This window comes from Balaenoptera ricei, chromosome 1 (genome assembly GCF_028023285.1).
Source record: "Balaenoptera ricei isolate mBalRic1 chromosome 1, mBalRic1.hap2, whole genome shotgun sequence".
Taxonomy (NCBI): Eukaryota; Metazoa; Chordata; class Mammalia; order Artiodactyla; family Balaenopteridae; genus Balaenoptera; species Balaenoptera ricei.
The window spans coordinates 423,115-440,600 of NC_082639.1; the positions used below are offsets into that span (position 1 = coordinate 423,115).

The 17,486-nt window shown below is 67.6% G+C and overlaps 2 protein-coding genes and 1 non-coding gene across 3 annotated transcripts; 2 read left to right on the plus strand and 1 right to left on the minus strand.

Moving 5' to 3' along the window:
* The first annotated feature begins 156 nt into the window (after positions 1-156).
* Positions 157-2,423, plus strand: B3GALT6 (beta-1,3-galactosyltransferase 6). The gene has a single exon (XM_059942974.1). It carries the CDS (start codon positions 157-159, stop codon positions 1,129-1,131), a length of 975 nt encoding a protein of 324 aa, XP_059798957.1. The 3' UTR covers positions 1,132-2,423.
* A 2,844-nt stretch (positions 2,424-5,267) lies between these two features.
* On the plus strand, positions 5,268-5,340 carry TRNAG-UCC (transfer RNA glycine (anticodon UCC)). The gene has a single exon. It is a non-coding gene; the product is annotated as a tRNA-Gly (tRNA).
* A 7,656-nt stretch (positions 5,341-12,996) lies between these two features.
* On the minus strand, positions 12,997-17,316 carry C1QTNF12 (C1q and TNF related 12). The gene is made up of 8 exons (XM_059894227.1): positions 16,945-17,316; positions 14,893-15,009; positions 14,701-14,812; positions 14,451-14,602; positions 13,951-14,059; positions 13,609-13,699; positions 13,332-13,410; positions 12,997-13,188 (listed from the first exon to the last, which is right to left on the minus strand). Exons 1-8 carry the CDS (start codon positions 17,110-17,112, stop codon positions 13,090-13,092), a joined length of 927 nt encoding a protein of 308 aa, XP_059750210.1. The 5' UTR covers positions 17,113-17,316; the 3' UTR covers positions 12,997-13,089.
* Positions 17,317-17,486: the final 170 nt, after the last annotated feature.

The following is a 17,486-nucleotide window of genomic DNA, read 5'->3' on the forward strand; positions in this document are numbered from 1 at the left end:
GGCGGGTCGCAGAGCGGTGCGACCTCCCCGCGCCGATGCCGGCGCCGCCATCTTTCCCCCGGGCGGAAGCGGCCTCACCACCCTCCCGGGCGGCCAATGAGGAGCGTACGCGGGTTCACGTAACCCGACGGCGCGGCCCGCGGCGCTCCCCGCGCCATGAAGCTGCTGCGGCGCGCGTGGCGGCACCGAACGGCGCTGGGCCTGAGCGCCCTGGCGCTGGGCGGCGCCGCGCTGCTCTACCTCGCGCGCTGCAGGGCGCCCGTCGACCCCGCCGCGCCCGCGCCCTTCGGCCCCGCGCGCGCCGCCGCTTTTCTGGCAGTACTGGTGGCCAGCGCGCCGCGGGCGGCCGAGCGGCGCAGCGTGGTTCGCAGCACGTGGCTGGCGGCGCGGCGCGGCGGCCCCGGGGACGTGTGGGCGCGCTTCGCCGTGGGCACCGGCGGGTTAGGCGCCGACGAGCGGCGCGCTCTGGAGCGCGAACAGGCACGGCACGGCGACCTGCTGCTGCTGCCCGCGCTGCGTGACGCGTACGAGAACCTCACGGCCAAGGTGTTGGCCATGCTGGTCTGGCTGGACGAGCACGTGGCCTTCGAGTTCGTGCTCAAGGCAGACGACGACTCGTTTGCGCGCCTGGACGCGCTGGTGGCCGAGCTGCGCGCCCGCGACCCCGCGCGCCGCCGCCGCCTCTACTGGGGCTTCTTCTCGGGCCGCGGCCGCGTCCGGCCCGGGGGCCGCTGGCGCGAGGCCGCCTGGCAGCTCTGCGACTACTACCTGCCCTACGCGCTGGGCGGCGGGTACGTGCTCTCGGCCGACCTCGTGCGCTACCTGCGCCTCAGCCGCGAGTACCTGCGCGCCTGGCACAGCGAGGACGTGTCGTTGGGCGCCTGGCTGGCGCCGGTGGACGTGCAGCGCGAGCACGACCCGCGCTTCGACACCGAGTACAAGTCCCGTGGCTGCAACAACCAGTACCTGGTGACGCACAAGCAGAGCCTGGAGGACATGCTGGAGAAGCACCGGACGCTGGCACGCGAGGGCCGCCTGTGCAAGCGGGAGGTGCAGCTGCGCCTGTCCTACGTCTACGACTGGTCGGCGCCACCCTCGCAGTGCTGCCAGCGGAAGGAGGGCATCCCTTGACCGCCCCGAGCAGGGCCGGGACGCCTGGCTCCCGACGCTCTTCAGCCATTCTGCTGCGCGTGGCGGTGCGTGGAGGCCGGACCGAGTCACTGGGGGCCGCCCGCCGGCCTTCCACTGGTGAAGCTGACAGCTTCTGGCTGGTCGTCAGCATGAGGCCGGCCCTCGAGAGGACCCAATTTCCCTGGTGACCACGGGCCAGATGCCAGGCAGCAGTGGACAACTCCTAAGCCCCGGCTCCGCTAAGCGCCCATACCTGACAGCCTATCCGAGAGCATCTTGTTCTGCATCTGGGGTCAGCATCCTGTCAGACAGAAATGTCCTGTTCCTGGATTTCAGCATTTTGCCTGGACGTGGGCGAGTCAGCAGGCAGCCCCGCGGGGCCTGACCACTCAGTGTCCTCTCCCAGGCCGGCGCCAAGGAGCCAGAGGATGGAGCTGACAGGACTTGCAGGACATGACCCCAAAGAAAAATGCCCCACCCCTCAGGGCTGGGGACAATGTCGTGTCCTGCCTCCACTGTATTGACCATACACCTGCACCTGCTGAGGGCTGTGACCGCTGTTAACTGGGCCCTGGCACTTGGAGACTGGCCATGTGATGCAACCCAACAGCTTTTATAGAAGTTACTGTTGCTTTATGCGGTTAGGTCACCTCTTGCGTCTCCTGCTGGTATCGCTTGTCACATGTACGTCTAGGATTTAAGTTCGTTTTATGTGAGTCAGCTTTCATGGTATTTTGGTCTGTGTGTTTGTCTGGAGTGAATTCGTGGTATGTGTAAATCAGAGCTTGCCTGCTATTTATTTATAAATTTTGTGAATTTGCGAAGATAAGCGTTTGAGTTGAGAGTGGGGGGGTTTCATATATTTTGGTATTTAAGAGCTTAAGGACTTTTCTACGAGAACTTGGAATTTGTGGGTTAATCTGTTTTTCCAACTTGAATTGTAGACCCATTGCTGCTTAAGAGTTGAAACATGGAAGAACTCATCCACCTCTCTTCTGTTTACACGGAAAGTGACCCCACTGTCTCTCTCTAAAAACACTTTTCTTTAAGGCTTCGTCTCGGCCGCACAGGGCAAGTGTTTCTGGAAGCATTGACGAGGTTTCCCAAAATCTGTCTTGAGACAGCCTTGCTGTGGCATGTCCCCTTGGGGACACAGCAGTTCGTGGCTCCCTTGCACATCCCCAGAAGGTTGGGGCTTCTTCTTTTTCCCGTTAAATGTGAAAAGTGAGCACTGTGGTCATTGCAGAAGTTAAATAAAGTGGCTCCCGGGAAACGGGGAGCCCTTCTCAGGCTAGGGGTGTGAGAACTCTGTGCATATTCTGTCTGGGTCCGGGCTGTGCTGCCACCTGCCCGCAGCCCAGGCTCTGGGGCACTAGGAACAGGAGGGCACAAGTCTTTGACTCGCCTGTTTACTGCCATTCCCGAGCCCTCTCAGGCTGTGGATTTTAGGAGCGGTATCTTGGCCCAGATGGCTTACACATCAGACGGCTCTCTCCTGTGGCTTCTGGAGGCTGGGGGCCTGCGATCGGGGTGCCGGCGTGGTCGGGTTCTGTCAAGGCCCTCGTTCTGGTGTGCAGAGGGCCACCTTCCTGCCGTGCTGTGGTGGGGGAGCCGGGGTGAGCTCTCTGCAGTCCCTTCTTAGGGCATTAATCCCCTCATGGGCCCCCTCACCCTGATCCAGACGTCACTGCACCAGGGCATTGGGGCCTCCATCTGATTTGGGGGGCACAGTCAGTCCATAGCGACAGGTTTGGTTATTTTTGTCTAAAGGTAGAAGAATAGCAAGAACTCTGCGTCTCAAGGGCTTCCCTGGTGGCGCAGTGGTTAAGAATCCTCCTAGCAATGCAGAGGACATGGGTTCGAACCCTGGTCCGGGAAGATCCCACATGCCACGGAGCAGCTAAGCCTGTGCATGCCACAACAACTGAGCCTGCGCTCTGTAGCCCGCGAGCCACACTACTGAGACTGCGTGCCACAACTACTGAGCCCGCGTGCCTAGAGGCCATGCTCCACAGCAAGAGAAGCCACCGCAGTGAGAAGCCCGTGCACCGCAACGAAGAGTAGCCCCCGCTCACTGCAACTAGGAGAAAGCCCGCGCGCAGCAACGAAGACCCAAGGTGGCCAAAAATAAATACATAAATAAATAAATAAATAAATAAAAACTGTGGGTCTCAGGCCAGAAAGAAGGGGGCGGTCTTGTGGTTGGTGACCTGACCACGATTCTTCTGCCTTGAGAAGGCAGAGGCTGGACAGCAGAGGCCCCAACCTCTGACCCGGCTCTGATTATGAGGTGTGAGCCTTGCGCCAGGACTGACTGCGTGGCTGAAGGTTTGGGGACACCAGGGTGAGCAGGATGGGGCCCTGCCCTCCACTGGGTGAGTGCTGAGGGATGCTGGCCACGGCAGGACCCAGTTCCTGCTGACCGTCTGGGATGATGGTCCTGGGATGTCTCGTCTGAACCCCGGGATTATCAGAGGAATTGGTGGGCACACATGTCCGTTTCTCAGAACAGGATAAGGTGCCTCGAGTGATGGGAGGACCTGCAGAGGCTACATGGCCAGGGCAGAGCCGCTGGATCCTCAGATCCCTGCCCGGCACCAACGTCCAAGACCCCCTGGTAAAAAATCTAAAATTCCAGGCACCTGTCTTGGGGGTGGGGCACTTGTGAGCTTTGGCATTTAGTTGAACCATGTGAAAGTGCCAATATGCAACCAGTTTTGACCTACAAAAGTGGAAATTTCATACTGTTCAACCTGAAACTTGAAATTTCGGAACAACACACACACCCTGGGCCGATGGTGCCTGTCCACACTGTGGTTGATGAGAGGCCAGCATGTTGGAGCTGAAGGCCAGGATCCCTTCCTAGAGGGACCCACAGCCACCCCATCTGTGGTCCTGGAGCCCGTGCACGGGCCACACGTGGGCGTCACGGAGCCCAGCCTGCCACCGGCCTGGAGGAGGCGGCCCTCCTCCAGCCTCTGTCTCTGCTCCTGCCCCGTCCGGCCTGGCAGGTTCTCCTGGCCGGGGGGCCAAGCCCTCACCCTCCCTGCCTGCTGGCACCATCCCCTGCATGTGGACCGGCCACGGCGTCCCCTCCCAGGCAGCCCTCCTGGTCTGCACCTCCCACCCGCCAAGGCACTTGCCATGAAGTCCACGCCGTCTGGGCATGGGTGCCCTGTGGACCAGGGGCCGAGCCCAGGCCGTCCCGGGTTCAGGAGGCAATAGGTCCTTAGGAGATGGGAAGTCAGACCACCAAACTGGCTTTTCTGGGGGAATTTAGGGTACAGGACACCTCAAGTGGTGAACAGCCCATGGGGACCCAAAACTCAAAGTTTAATTTAAAAATACGATACGATATCACTAATTAATAAAATAGAGAAACGTGGGACCCAAGAACCTAGAGGACACGGTGCCTGCCAGGATGGCCCAGGCATGGGGGCTGGTCTGTGGCACCGCACTGCTGGGGTCACCACACGGCCACAGGTGGGCCCTCTCCAGACCCCCCCAATCCTGGGTCCACCTGCTGTGGCTGAGTTAGCAGGACCAGTGATGCGGTGGAGGCCAGGGGCTCACCCAGGACACACGGCTGCCGGAAGAGACCCGAGGACAGAAAGGGGCCGAGGCTCCCCTCAAGTGAGCCCAGAGGTGCGCCTGCCCTCGGCGCTGGGGCTTCCCGGCCTCCGGGCCCTGCAGGGCAGGCTGGCGTGCAACTTGCAGCTGGGAAGAGCCAGCCGCCCAGCCGCCCCCTTGTCCCTGTGCGCTCAGCCAGCCCCTGACTCATCCCAAGGGGTGGCGGCGGCCTCCCTTCCCTGCCCACCCCCCAGTGTCGCTGTATATACCAGGTTTAGCCAGTAAGTTCTGGCCTTGGGAATGTCCCCATGATAAAAATAGAAACATTCAGATTCAAAGACCCCTGGTGTTTGAAGAGCCGTAACCCTGGGGGGTCTGTGCCCAAAGCCACTTGCTGGATCTGGGAGGGAGACATGGGGAGGGGGCGATGCGGGAGCCCCCAAGATGCTGGCCCCACTTCACCACCTCCAAACCAGCCACTGAGCCCTGGGGCTGCTGGGGGCCTGCAGGGAACCCCGGAGAAGCCCAGCCTGGCAGTTGGAGCAGGAGGAGCCAGCAACGGGACTTCCCTGGTGGTCCAGCGGTTAAGACTCTGCACTTCCACTGCAGGGGGCACGGGTTCAATCCCCGGTCAGGGAAGTAGGATCCCACAAGCCATGCGGCACAGCCAAAAAGTAAAATAAATAGATAATAGATAGAAGCCAGCAGGGCAGCGGGGGACCTACAGCCGCTGTCCCGCAGCCTGAGCCACCATGTCGTGGGCTGTGCTTGGCCCTGCTGCCCGTCCCCCCGTCACCTCCCCACACTCAGGCTACTCTCCCGGGCTCCGGGCTGCAGTCTTCTCTGCCCTCCACGCCAGGCTCACTCCTGCCCTGAGCCTCCGCCAGCCCTCGCTCACTCCAACATCCCTTCCTCGTCCTCGGGGAGGCCCCGTCCAGGTCACCCACCAACCGCTCCCCCTGGCCTCGCGCCTTCCCCGGCCTTCACCTGTGTACCTGGCTGTCCCAGGGTCTGTGCTGCCCCAGGAGTGAGACTGACCCGGGAAACAGGAGCCCCTTGCCTGCCGCCTGCTGGGCCCAACGGCTCGGAAGACACCTCCCGGGAGGCAGAGCTGGCGCTGCTGGGCGCCCGGAAGCCATGGCTCGTGCTCAGCCAGCCCCGGGTCCTCTGGATGTGCCTGGGCGGCTGCCTCCGGATACGGAGTGCTGCTGCGTGTGGGTCCTCCTAGGACGTGTCCCCATCCCCTCAGACCTTCTCCGTCCACCCACCTGCCTGGGGGGGGCCCATATTTAGCTGTGGTCAAGGTTCTCAGGGGCCGGCTACAGGCTGTGCTGTGTCCCCCAGAAGACGTGTCAGGTCCCAGCCCCCAGGACCTGCAAGTGTGGCCTGGTTGGGAAGTAGGGTCTTTGCAGGTGTAACTAAGGTGAGGACAGCAGGTGCAGCCCTACTGTAGTATGACTGTGTCCTCGTAGGAAGAGGAAGCAGAGACCCAGGGAGGAGAAGGCCCTGTGCCGACGGGCAGAGTCCGGAGCGACGCAGCTGCCAGCCCAGAAGTGCCCCGGCGGCTGGCTCCAGCAGAGGCCCAGAGGAGGCCGGCAGGGGTTCCACCCAGAGTCGCAGAGTCTGCTGAGCCCTGGATTTCAGCCACAGGCCCCAGACTCTGGGAGACGCCATTTCCCTGTGGACAAGCACAGCTCCGACGCCACCTGCCCAGTCCTCCCAACTCTGGGCGCTGGGCGGGTGCCTGCCGGGGCATCCCAGAGCCCTCAGCCACTGGCTGAGCCCAGCCTCCGCCACCTCCCAGGGCTCAGCACAGACCCTGCCATCTGGGGGCACAGGGCCCCCGCGGCCTGTGCCTCATCTGCCTGGCCCCACGTTCCCGCCATCCATCGGGCCCCCCGTGCCCCCGTGGACTGGGTCTCAGCCCCGTATCCGCAGGGTCTCACGGGGGTGGCCAGCCCTCTTCTCGGGCCCCCTGCCCCAGGCACCCTGTCCACATCGTGAGACCACTGACCCTTGCCATCCAGGGCCCCACGGAGCCCACAGCAGCTGCTGCAGACAGGCCTAAAGCAGGCCAGCTGCCTGGCCCCCAGCGGGGCCCCCCTCCAGAGCAACTTCAGAGAACCCCAAGGTCAAGGTCACATCCAGCTGTTCCTTGGTGCTTGTGCTCTGGTTCCAGGGGCTTGACGAAGGGTGTGGGCTGTTTTTCCTCCTTATAAACACGCTCTGGGCTGAGCCGACATCTCTCTGCCACCATGAGTCCAGGGAGGTGGTGAAAGGCCGCCCCGCCCACCTGCCCAGGCCCCCAGGCCTGGGTCGCCCCTGCGGTCACCGTCCCCACAGCCCTGGGAGCTGGAAGAAGACCTCTCACCCATCACCTGGCCTCTGTGGGCGCCCACCACGGCCAGCCTGGGCCCCCCTGGCCCCCCACCTCGGTTCTGCCCCCCCAGCTCCTCCCTCTCCCCCCACCCCCTCCCCCACTGGCCCCCAACCCCCTCCTCCGACCCCACCCCATCTGTGGATGGTGCTACTGGCTCCCCACCCCTCCCCAGCACCCCCCCTTCAGACCTCACGGCCTCACACAGAGGCAGCACTGCCCACCACGGCCACACTGTGGCCAGGCGACCCCTCCGACGGCGCTGACCACTTCAGGGATCTCCCAGAGCAAACGGCAACCGGCCGCCCCACGCGTCCCCAGGGTCCCTCCTCCGCTGGGGGTCCCGGGAACCCATCCCACCCTTCCTCCCCAAGGACCCTGAGCCTCCCTTGCCGTGGGGCCCTGGATGGGTGATGAGAAGAGAGCAGGAGGGGAGTGGAAGACGGCCAGCCTCAGTCCTCTGCTCGGGCCACAGTGACCAGCAAGACCCTCAGTGTGACCTTGTGGACGTCCCGCAGCCCGTGGCTGCAGCACCGGCTCTGCCCGGGGCCCGGGTCTGGTGGGAGTCACAGCGGAGGCCAGTGGCCAACGGCCGAGTCCCCAGTGATACCCCTCCCGGCTTCTGGAGCCCCGGAACAGGACGCGAGGAACGAGTGACGTCAGGAAAGGTGAGCAGTTCCCGTGGCGCTGGGGCAGGGCCAGACCCCACTCTGGACGTCAGCCTCAGTTGGCCGGGTCAGAAGACCGAGCAGAGGTCCGCCCCCGGCCCAAGCACCGGCAGGCACCCCGGGTCCAGCCAACGCCACCCGACTGATGAGGTCTGCCCAGGAGACGGAAGCGGGGGCCTGGGGGGGACCCAGGAGGTGGTAGGGTCACGGGTCTCTACAGAGGGGTCTCCACTGGAGCCTAGAGATGGCAGCTACCCGAGAGCACACCCCCCGCCCTGGGAAGGGGGCTCTGGTGGCCAGGTGGGCAGCTGGACCCTGGAGCTTAGGAGGCCTGGGCAGTGGGGACAGGGGTGTTAGCAGGGGGCAGTCTCTGACCTGGCCACTCGGCAAGACATCAGGGACCCTCCCACCACGCGATGCCCTGGGCTCACAGCTGGTGCCCCATTGCCGCTGGCCCCGGGTCAGGCCTGCCGGCCGGCCTGCAGGCTCCCCCGGGCAGGGCTCAGCTGCCCACGGCGCTGGGTGGCGCTCAGGGCTGGGGAGGAGCCAGGAGCCAGGGTGGCCGTGGGGACCAGACAGCGGTTGACTCTGTCCTCTAAACGCCGAACCTCCACGGCCCTGCCGGCGGGACAGGCGCCCAGGGAGGGCCCTCGTCCAGCTCCCACTTCCCACTAACCCAGGGCCTGACCCGGCCCGGTGACCCGAGAAGAAGAAACCCCAGCCCCGGCCCCTCCCTCTGGTGGCGTCTGAGGGTCTCGGCAGCCCAGCCCACGAGGGGGCCCGGCACCCCCGGCTACAGCCGCCCGCCCGGTCCCGCGCAGAGTGCCGGGCGGACGGCCAGAGCCAGGCTCGAGCCCGGCCAGCAGCGCCGGGTCACCGTGTCCGGCCCTCTGACTGTGTTCCCAGACGGACCCCCGCCTGCGCCTCCGGCCCCAGAGGCGAGAGAGGGCAGCCTCCACAGTGAAGGCCAGGCCGATCCCGCTGCGGGGCCTGGTGCGGGCGGCAGGGCCGCGGGGCAGCAGCAGGGGCTGCTTCTGGAGACACTTCGCTTCAGAGGCGGAGCTCTGCCCGTGACGCCCCTTCCTGTTCAGTCCTGTTCTCACACGCCCGGGTCCCACCAGCCGCCCAGAGGGGCTGCGGGCACAGGTGGCCATCTCTCCTGGCCTGGCCACTGCCCCACTGCCCCAGGTGTGCGTGTGACGCCAGCTGTTGCAACACCAACGTCATCGCACCAGAGGAGCCCATGAGTCACGGCCCCACAGCAGGGCTGCACCCAAATCCTCCCGAATAAAGGCCCTTGGTCCCCACGCCCCAGCCCCCGCCAGGCCTGCCCGCGTGCACCACAAGACACGCCGGCAGGCGCACCGAGGGGCAGGCGCGCTGATGGCGGCACGCACAGGCACAGGTGTGGGAGTTGCCAATACCCAGGCGGGCTCCCCAGCCTGTGTCCACCCAGCTCCAGGGCTGGGCCGGGGGAGGCCCCAGGGGCTGGGCCAGGGGAGGCCCCAGGCTGCTGGAGGCGTCAGCTCCTGGGTGAGCTCAGGCACCCTGGGCCGGAGACCCAGCACCTCGATGACCTGGGTCAGGGCCCCGAGGTCATGCAGGGCTTGGAGTGGCCTGAACACGGAGCCCAGAGGGCACGCTGGCCGAGCCCAGTCAGCGAGCGAGGGCCCCCCGGGTGCAGCCGGGTCCCAGGTCAGAGCGCTGAGTGCAGGCTGGAGGCCTCGGATGAGATAAGGCTCCCTGCTGCCCGCAAGGAGCTTCTGCCCCAGGACAGGGGCCGGGAGCCCCTCTCCCCTCCCCCATCACCCAGAGTCCCCGGCCGTCCCGGTGAGTCCAGCTCCAGGCCCTGGGCAGTGGCCCTTCCCCACCCAGCGTCCATGGCTGTGCGGCCACCAGCCCGACTGTCCAGCACGACGGCCTCCCCAGCTGGACCAATGCCAGCGGGTCTCCCCAGTGCCAAGGACCCTGACCGTGGCTGTTCCTGAGCTCAGGGACCGGCCGGCCAGGGCCTCCAGCCACCGAGGCCTGGACACCTGCTCTGTATCCGCTCCCGAGGGTCCTGGTGATTCAGCTCTGCCGAGAAAGCCCAGGCAGGCCGCAGGGCGGAGAGAGAGGACACACAGAGACCCCCACACGCGTCACCCAGACACCAGGGACCACGGGGAGCTCCGCTTGGACCACAGGTCAGGGCGGAGCTCCCAGAGTCACCAGCGCAGCCACCACCGGGACACGCGGGGTCAGCACGGCGGGCCCAGGTACACGCAGACCCAGGGAGAGGCGCACAGCCACACCGAGGACACGTCCACCCAGGTCCCAGCGGGCCCCCTGCGCTCCCCACACCCACACACCCTCGGGCCGTTTTGGGTCCTTGGCCCAGGCCACAGGAGTCAGAAGGTCTGGGCTGGCTAAGGACGGGGGCCCCGGTGGGGAGAGGCAGCCCAAGGGGCCCTTGGAGCAGATCCCTGCGCCCAGCCCAGGCCCAACCTGAGGGGACGAAGTCACACCCAAAGCTGGGCACTGGCCACAGACGGCCACAAAAGGCTGCAGAGGGCCGGCGTGTCCTGGCCGCACCCTGAGGACCTCACCCTCCCCGGAGCCCCAGCCCAGGCCAGGTGGGCAGCCTGTCCTGCTGGCCTCACCCCGACCCTGTCCCATCCGCAGCCCTCAGAGGGGACCAGGGGCCACCCCTGCCCCAGCCAGCTCCTGCGGGGCGGAGCGGGGGGGAGGGAGGGGGGCCGGCAGCTGCTCCCGGACCTGAGAGAACTTCGAACTGCCCTGAGCCAGAGACCCACATTCTTGTCTGCACGGAAACTGGACCGCAGGCCGAGGGTGCCCAACCTGGACACACGCGCCCCCAGCACCCCAGAGCCGCCTCAGCCTCAGCGCCGGGTGGGGCGGTCAGGAGCAGCCCGGCTGCGGCCGGGGACCAGGGCTTGGGAAGCCAGGGCTGGAGTGCTCCCAGGAGGAAGCGCCCTCCCTCCCGGGAGCCCCCAGCACAGCAAGTCCCCAGGCCCGGCTGCAGGCAGAAGGGTCAGCCACAGGTTCTGGGAAGGGAACCTAGAGGGGCCAACGGGGTCAGCCCAGCACCTACCGCTGCTTCAGAGCAGGGCTCGGGGTCAGGGCTCAAGCTGAGGCCGCCCAGCGCTGTGCTGGCCACCCCAAAGCCCAGCTCCAGAACCAGAGTCCAGGACAGGGAAAAGAGCCCCGTCCCCAGGCCCCCAACCCGGAACCCCCAGTGAGCCTGAGGGGCAAGAGCTCCTACAACCCAACCCAGGAGCCCCTGCTCCGACTGGCTGGGTGTGACCGTAAGGGCCCAGGGCCCAGGGAGCTTAACAAACACCCCAGTTTGGGTCCGGCTCCACGAGATGACAGGGCTGAGAGAAAATGATGCCGCTGGGTCCAGGGCGGGGCCTTTGGGGGCTTCACCCCACGCTGGCCCCTTGTCCGCACTGGGAGGACAGCCTGCGTCTTTGAGGGCCACCTCAGCTCATGCCCCTGGGCCCGCCGATAGCAGCCACTGCCGCCCACCCCAGCCCCCCACTTCTTTGCTTCTGCTCTCGCAGCGCCGGGGCCCAGCTGGAGACAGCACATTCCAAGGGAATTAGAGCTAAGTGGTTAATGACCTCCCATTAGGGGCAGAGACCGGGAGGACGAAGAGACAGACCGGGAGGCGGTGGAGTCGGGCGCCGGGCGCGGGCCCTCCGGCCCTGGCCACCTGCCCGCAGAAGCCCCGGGCGGCCGGCTTGTCCGTCCTCTCCGTCTCTCTTCTCCTCATCTCCTGTCTCCCGTCTGTCGCCCCAGCAGGGCCTGGCCCCGACCTCTGTCATCACAGCCCCTCGGCAGGTCTGGGTGAGGAGGTGAGCCCTGCCCCCTCCCGGGCCGGGCGGGGTGGGGGGACCGGCCGGTGTTGAAGGACAGTCAGGAGAGCCCCGGGGGTGGGGGGATCTGGTCCCACCACTCACAGCCTCAGTGAGCCCCGTGCACGGGCGGGAACACAGAGTGGTGCCTGCAGCCAAGCTGGGCTCCACACAGCAGTCCCAGGAGGCCTGGGCCCCACGGCCCACACAGGACCTCGGTGATGGGGGGTGGGGGCGGGGCGGCCTGCAGCCTCCCCCGACCTCCCAACAGAGACCCCAGCGCGCCACTCACGCCTCCCCCTTGCAGGCGGCGGGAACATCCCTCTCAGACCAGGCCGGCGGCGCCATGAAGCCGAGAACCGCCCCCAGACCCGGGGCCCCTGATGCCACCCAGGGGGACCAGGGAGAGAGGTGGGGACGGGTCAGTGGCCAAGCCCGCCGCTGCATGGACTGGCGCCCTGCCGGCACCAGAGCTTTCCTGCCTCATTACCCAGCGGGCTGCAGGGAGGGTCTGGGGGAGCGGGTGATAACTCGCCCCACTCCCCACGCCAACCCGAGCTGGCAGATGGACGCCCGAGCCCCTGCCCTTCCCTGCTCAGCCTTGGAGACGGCTCTCCGGGCCCCCCTGCGGCGGAGCTGATCCCCCACCCCCAAGCCCCAGTCATGGGCGGAGGGGCCAGGTGCGGCCGCCCACCCAGGGCCCAGGTGCCAGCCAGCGATGGTATCTTAGCAGCTCTGCAGAGACCCGGACATCCACGACCGACCAATTCACATTCTTCCGTCTGAGTTTGAGTGGTGCGGGCAGGGGCCGAATCCACAGGACCCACAGGCAGGGCCTGAGCCCCCTGTCCAGGCCGCTCTGACCCTGTCGCCGGGGTGGGGGGGGGGTGGGGGCAGCCGCCAAGGAGAAGGTGGCGAGAAGTAAGGTCCCTGGGGGAATGAGAACGCCCGGGCCGCGGGGACACCGTCCACGTCTGGAGGGTATGAGGCTGGTGGCCAGCACACCTGTCTGCTCCCCACCAGCCCCGTGGGGCGCCCCGCCTCGCCCTCTGCTCCCCGACACGCACTGTGCCACTCACCAGCCTCGAGGCCTCCCAGGCCCTGTGAGTGCCCACGGGCTGCTGCCCTCTGAGGCTGGACCGGCCCTGGGCGGGCCAAGTGGCGGCCTGAACAGACACCTGTCCTTGTCCTCAAGGTAGAGGTGGCCCCCGGCAGGCACAGGGGCCGTGGGGGACACGCCCCGGCTGCCAGGGTGCTCGGCCGGAAGCTCCACCTCCAGGGCCAAGCCCGCACCCGCACCCATGGGTGTCCTGAGGCCGCTCCATGGTTGCTTCTGGCCCCACCCTCCCCCACCCCTGCCCCTACAACGCCGCAGCGACCAGGCGACAGGAAGGGCTGGGGGCTCTTTATTGCTGTGACCCCAGGTTCACCAGAGGGCAGCGGGGTGAGGGTGGCGGCATCTCCCCCGCGGCCCGTCGGCCCCTCACGTGCCCAGGAGCAGGCCGGAGAAGCTGGAGCCGCTCTGGACGGTGAGGGCCGCGCCGGAGCCGTTGTCCACGAAGACGGAGGTGTATTGTCCCGCCTGCAGACACCCACCGTGGACGTCACCACCCACAGGGCCCGGCTGCCGGCCAGGTGGCACCAGCCCATGCAGTGCCCGGGCCGAAGCCTGGAGGCCCAGGACTGCCCCCCGCCCCCCGCTGCCCCACCGGCCCCCGGCCTCACCTGCAGCTGCAGCAGCCCCTGCACGTGCACCGTGAAGACCCTGCCGCCGCTCTCCAGGCCGGAGATGGCCTCCAGGGACCTGGACGCGGGGCCGCAGGGGTGAGGGCACAGTGGCCGTGGGGTGGGCCCCCCCCCCGCCGCCGGCGCCCAGAGACTCGCGTGCTCCCGCCCCGGTGCTCACCGCGGTCCTCTGTGTTCAAGGCAGCCCCCCTCCGTGGGCAAGATGGCCCCTGTGCCCCTCAGGATGCCCCCACGACCCCCAGGAGGGCGCACTCACGTGTGGCGATGGCACAGGGACTCGATGCAGACCAGCACACGCACTGTGTCCCGGGCCCTCAGCCGGGCCCTACCCTGCAGCTCCCTGGGGTCTGCGGAGACAGGCCAGGTCTGCAGCGCCTTCAGGGAGGACGGAGCAGGGGGGGCAGGGGCTGGGGGGCTTCGGGGCACACTGAGGGTTGGGGAGGGTGGGCGTGAGGACCCGTCCAGCCCCCAGGGGAGTCAGGGTGGGAGCAGGAGGTGCCTCTGCAATGGGACCCAGGCCTGGGGCCTGTAACGTCGGGGGCCACCCGGAAGGCCAGCCCCCACCCCCCCACATGCACCCTGGCCTGGCCCCGCTCACCCACGTGCAGGCTGGCGAAGAATTGGAAGATGGCGGTCACCGGGGCCGTGAACCGACCGGAGGGCAGGCTCAGGCCAGACCCCCGTAGGAAGGCGCCCTGGGCGGCGGGCTGAAGGGACAGCAGGGGGACGCAGGCTACAGGGTCTGGACCCTCACCTCCCACACCCAGCCTGGGGGAGGCGCCTGAGACCAACAGCCCCCAACCCAAAGAGGCCCCAGGTGGGCAGGACAGAGGGGTGACCCGTGCGTCTGCACCCACCCAGGCCTCTGGGCACAGATCGGGGCCCCAAGAACCTCCACAGGGGAGGGTGTGCCTGTCCCTGGCCACCTCGGACCCCTCCCCGAGCCTCGGCGGGGCGTGTGCGGGTCCAGGGTCGCCCGGCGGTAGCTGTGGGCCTGCTCGCCTGTGGGGCCCGCCCAGCGTGCTGCCCCCCAGCTGGCGTGCTGGGGCCTGAGCGCCCGCAGTGGATGCCCCCAAGCCGCCCCCCACGCCCGCTCACGGCCTGGAAGCCCTGCAGCTCCACCAGCGTCCTCTTCTCCACCAGCACCGGGCCCTTCAGCCGACAGTGGAAGGCCTCGGACACCAGCCACCTCTCCGTCCCCTCGGGCAGCAGGGGGCCCAGCAGCGCCGAGGACCGACGCTTGGTAGCCTCTGCGGGGACGGGGTGGAGGGGCGGCTCTGCTCAGCTTGGGGTACCCCCAGGGTGACCTCCTGAGCCTCGCGAGAAGAGTGGGCGGAGGGGGGCCTACCCTTCAGCATCCCCTGAAACTCCCGAAGCACAGCTTCCTGGGTGACTTCCGCACCGGGGGGTCCTGGGGGGCCGGGGGGCCCGGGAGGCCCTGGGGGGCCAGAGAGGCCTCGCTGGGGGGAAGCAGGAGAAAATGAGGATCGTGGTGGGACCCACAGCCATCCCCATCCTGCGCTTAGACCCCAGGGCTCACCGACTTCTTGTCCTGGCCTCGGCACCGTTTCTTTGAGGCCCCGTCATCGGGGCGCCGGACAAAGTTCAGCCATGTCATGTGGGCATCTGTGAATTCAGGCCCTGAGGCCTCAGGCAGCTGAAGGGTCAGAGGACAGGGCTAGAGTGCTGACCACCGGCCCCGCTGGGCCCTGCCCCACTGCCCCCGGGGGAGAACAGGGAACTGTGGGGCCCTGGGCAGACACAAGGAAGACGGCAACGGGGCACCGCAGGCCACCCCCGGGACTCAGGCCAGGGCCCGACGTCCAGGAGCCTCGGGTCTGCTGCTGTGTTGCCGCAACCGTGGCCCCCTCCTGCTGCTCCCAAGCAGATGGGCACACCCGTGTGCACACGGGGCCGGGCCCCACGTGTCCTGACAGGGGCCCAGCCCCGGCTGAGGCAGGCAGTGGTGGGCAGGAGTGAGTTCTCCAGAGCCCTGTGAGGCTGGGGGCAGTGGGCAAGGTCCCGCTCTGTGCTGGGCATCGGGTGTGCCAGCTGGCAGCCCAGGATCGGACCCTGCAAGCCCCCCTCCTACGCCCAGTTTCTGCAGCAGGGCCGCGGGAGAGGCAGGGGCACGCCCAGCCCCAAGGTCAGAGAACGAGACAGCGTGCCAGGGGAGGGGCGTGTGCCGGGGGCTTGGTCCCTCTCTGCGTCCAGGTCTGTGTGCCAGCCTCACACAGAGGTCCCTGAAGTGGCCAGGAGCGCAGCAGACTCTGGTCTGGCAGGAGAGAGCCACTGCCACGAGGCCAGTGGAGCCCTGGCTACTCCCGGCGAGCCGTCCAGGCAGGCAAGAAGAGGGGTCCTGGCCAAGGTCCAGGCCAGCAGTCAGCCCCCAGCGCCAAACACGACGAAGGCCCAGGCTCCCAGGGCAGGCCTTTACCCTGGGGAGCTGGGAGGGGCCCGCCAGGGAAGGGAGAGGAGCCAGGAACTTCCGAACGTTCCAGGTCCTCACTTCTGCTATCCGCCTGTTCCTCTGGCCGCCACAGACCCAAGCCATGTTGGAGGACCCGGGGGGGGCCGGTGGGGGAGGAGCCCAGCCCCAGCAGGAAGAGCAGGGCTCCTGACGCCTGGGGAGGGCCGTCTTGTGGCAGGGGTGGCATGGCCAGGGACACCCCCTTATCTGCCCCCAGACTGCCCTGCCTTGGCTCTGGAGGGGCAGGCCGGGCAGGGTGGGCCGGGCAGGGCAGGAACTGTCCCCAAGGACCCCTCCCCCAGGAGCCTGGCTCAAGAGCTTGCGTGCCTGCCCCAGAGCCTGCTGGCAGCCCACTCCCCTGGCAGCAGGGCCCGAGGAGGACTCACTCTCCTCAGCCTACCCAGCTGGAAAACGACGCCTCCGGCTCCAATGGGGCCGCGTGGGCCGAGAGCAGCCGGGATGGCCGCCACGGAGACGCCCTCGGGAGGCGGGAGGCCGGGATCAAAGGCTCGAGGGCTGGCAGGGGGCCTGGCCCAGCAACCGCCGCTTCACTCCAGCGGCCACCAGGCCTGCGCTGCTGGGGTCAGCTGTAAGATCCCCTCGGGGAGCCCCAGCCCAAGAGGGTGGAACCCTAGGGCTGCGGCATGTACAAGAAACCCCTCTCAGAGGGCCGGGGGCAGGCTGGGCCGGGGGCCTCCCAGGCCTGGAGCACGTCCCATGCCAGAGGCCGTAGCGGGTGCTGGCTGCCCAGCGGGTCAGGCGAGGGCGAGCCTTGGCCTCACCGGCGGCGGGAGTTGGGGCACCCGGGTGGCAGCGGGGGCTCTTAACTGGCTGCCCGAAGCACCTCCCCGGTTTGCAGTCACACCGAATGGCAGCAGGTTGCTCAGGGCATGATGGTCCCTGGGGCTTCAAAGGGTTCAATGTAGCCCACCGGGAAGCCCCTCCACGCCCCCACCCCTCCCCAGGCCCAGAGAGGGTCCTCGAGGCCGGCCCGATCCACACTGCCGTGGCTCCTGCCCAAAGCCCCACCCCACCCAGACGGGGAGGGGAGGCCTGGAGAGTCCAGCGGGCAGAGCCTGCAGGTGGGAGGATGGCGCCCACGTGCGCCCAGACCCTGCATACCTTGGGGAAGCCCAGTAGCCCCTCGCTGCTGGACGTAGTGGCGTTCGGGGCTGCGGGGTGCTGGCCGGGCTTCCGTGGCCTCTTGGGCTCCCGCCGGGCCCTCACGCCCCCGAGGAGCGTGAGCTGCGGCCAGAGGAGGGCTGCGGCGGCCGCCCAGACCCAGCGCATGTTGGCTGCCGGGCCCGGAGCCGGCAGCGGCTCAGTGATGTGAGCCCAGGCGCCCGAAGGCACTCAGAGCCCAGACGCGGGAGCACAGCCCCGAGGACTGCCCGGCCACCACTGGTGCATGTCTGCGCAGGATGAGCCGGGCTAACAAGTGAAGCGGGAGGACGCGCCCCTGTCCCCGCAGGTTCCCTCGTGAGCAGAGTGCCCTTGCCGCCGCCAAATAAACCTTCCCCTCCTCCCCAGAGCTGGCGGACTCCAAGGGGGAGGGCTCACGGGCGGCCCGGGGCGTGGATGGGGGCGGAACCCACACTGCTACTGCCCGAGGGGCGAGGCTGGGCCTCCACCCCAGCCCCTTCAGGGTGGGGCCCCGAAGCTGC

Bases quoted from the DNA above. Each gene is read 5' to 3' on its own strand.
- B3GALT6 (XM_059942974.1), top strand. From the start codon at position 157: ATGAAGCTGCTGCGGCGCGCGTGGCGGCACCGAACGGCGCTGGGCCTG.
- C1QTNF12 (XM_059894227.1), bottom strand. From the start codon at position 17,112: ATGCGCTGGGTCTGGGCGGCCGCCGCAGCCCTCCTCTGGCCGCAGCTC. The intron at 14,060-14,450 runs GTGAGCGGGCGT...CTGTCCCTTCAG, and splicing joins AGCTGCAGGGCTTCCAGGCC to CCCGCCGCCCAGGGCGCCTT. The intron at 13,411-13,608 runs GTGAGTGCGCCC...CCCCGCGTCCAG, and splicing joins TCCCTGTGCCATCGCCACAC to GTCCCTGGAGGCCATCTCCG.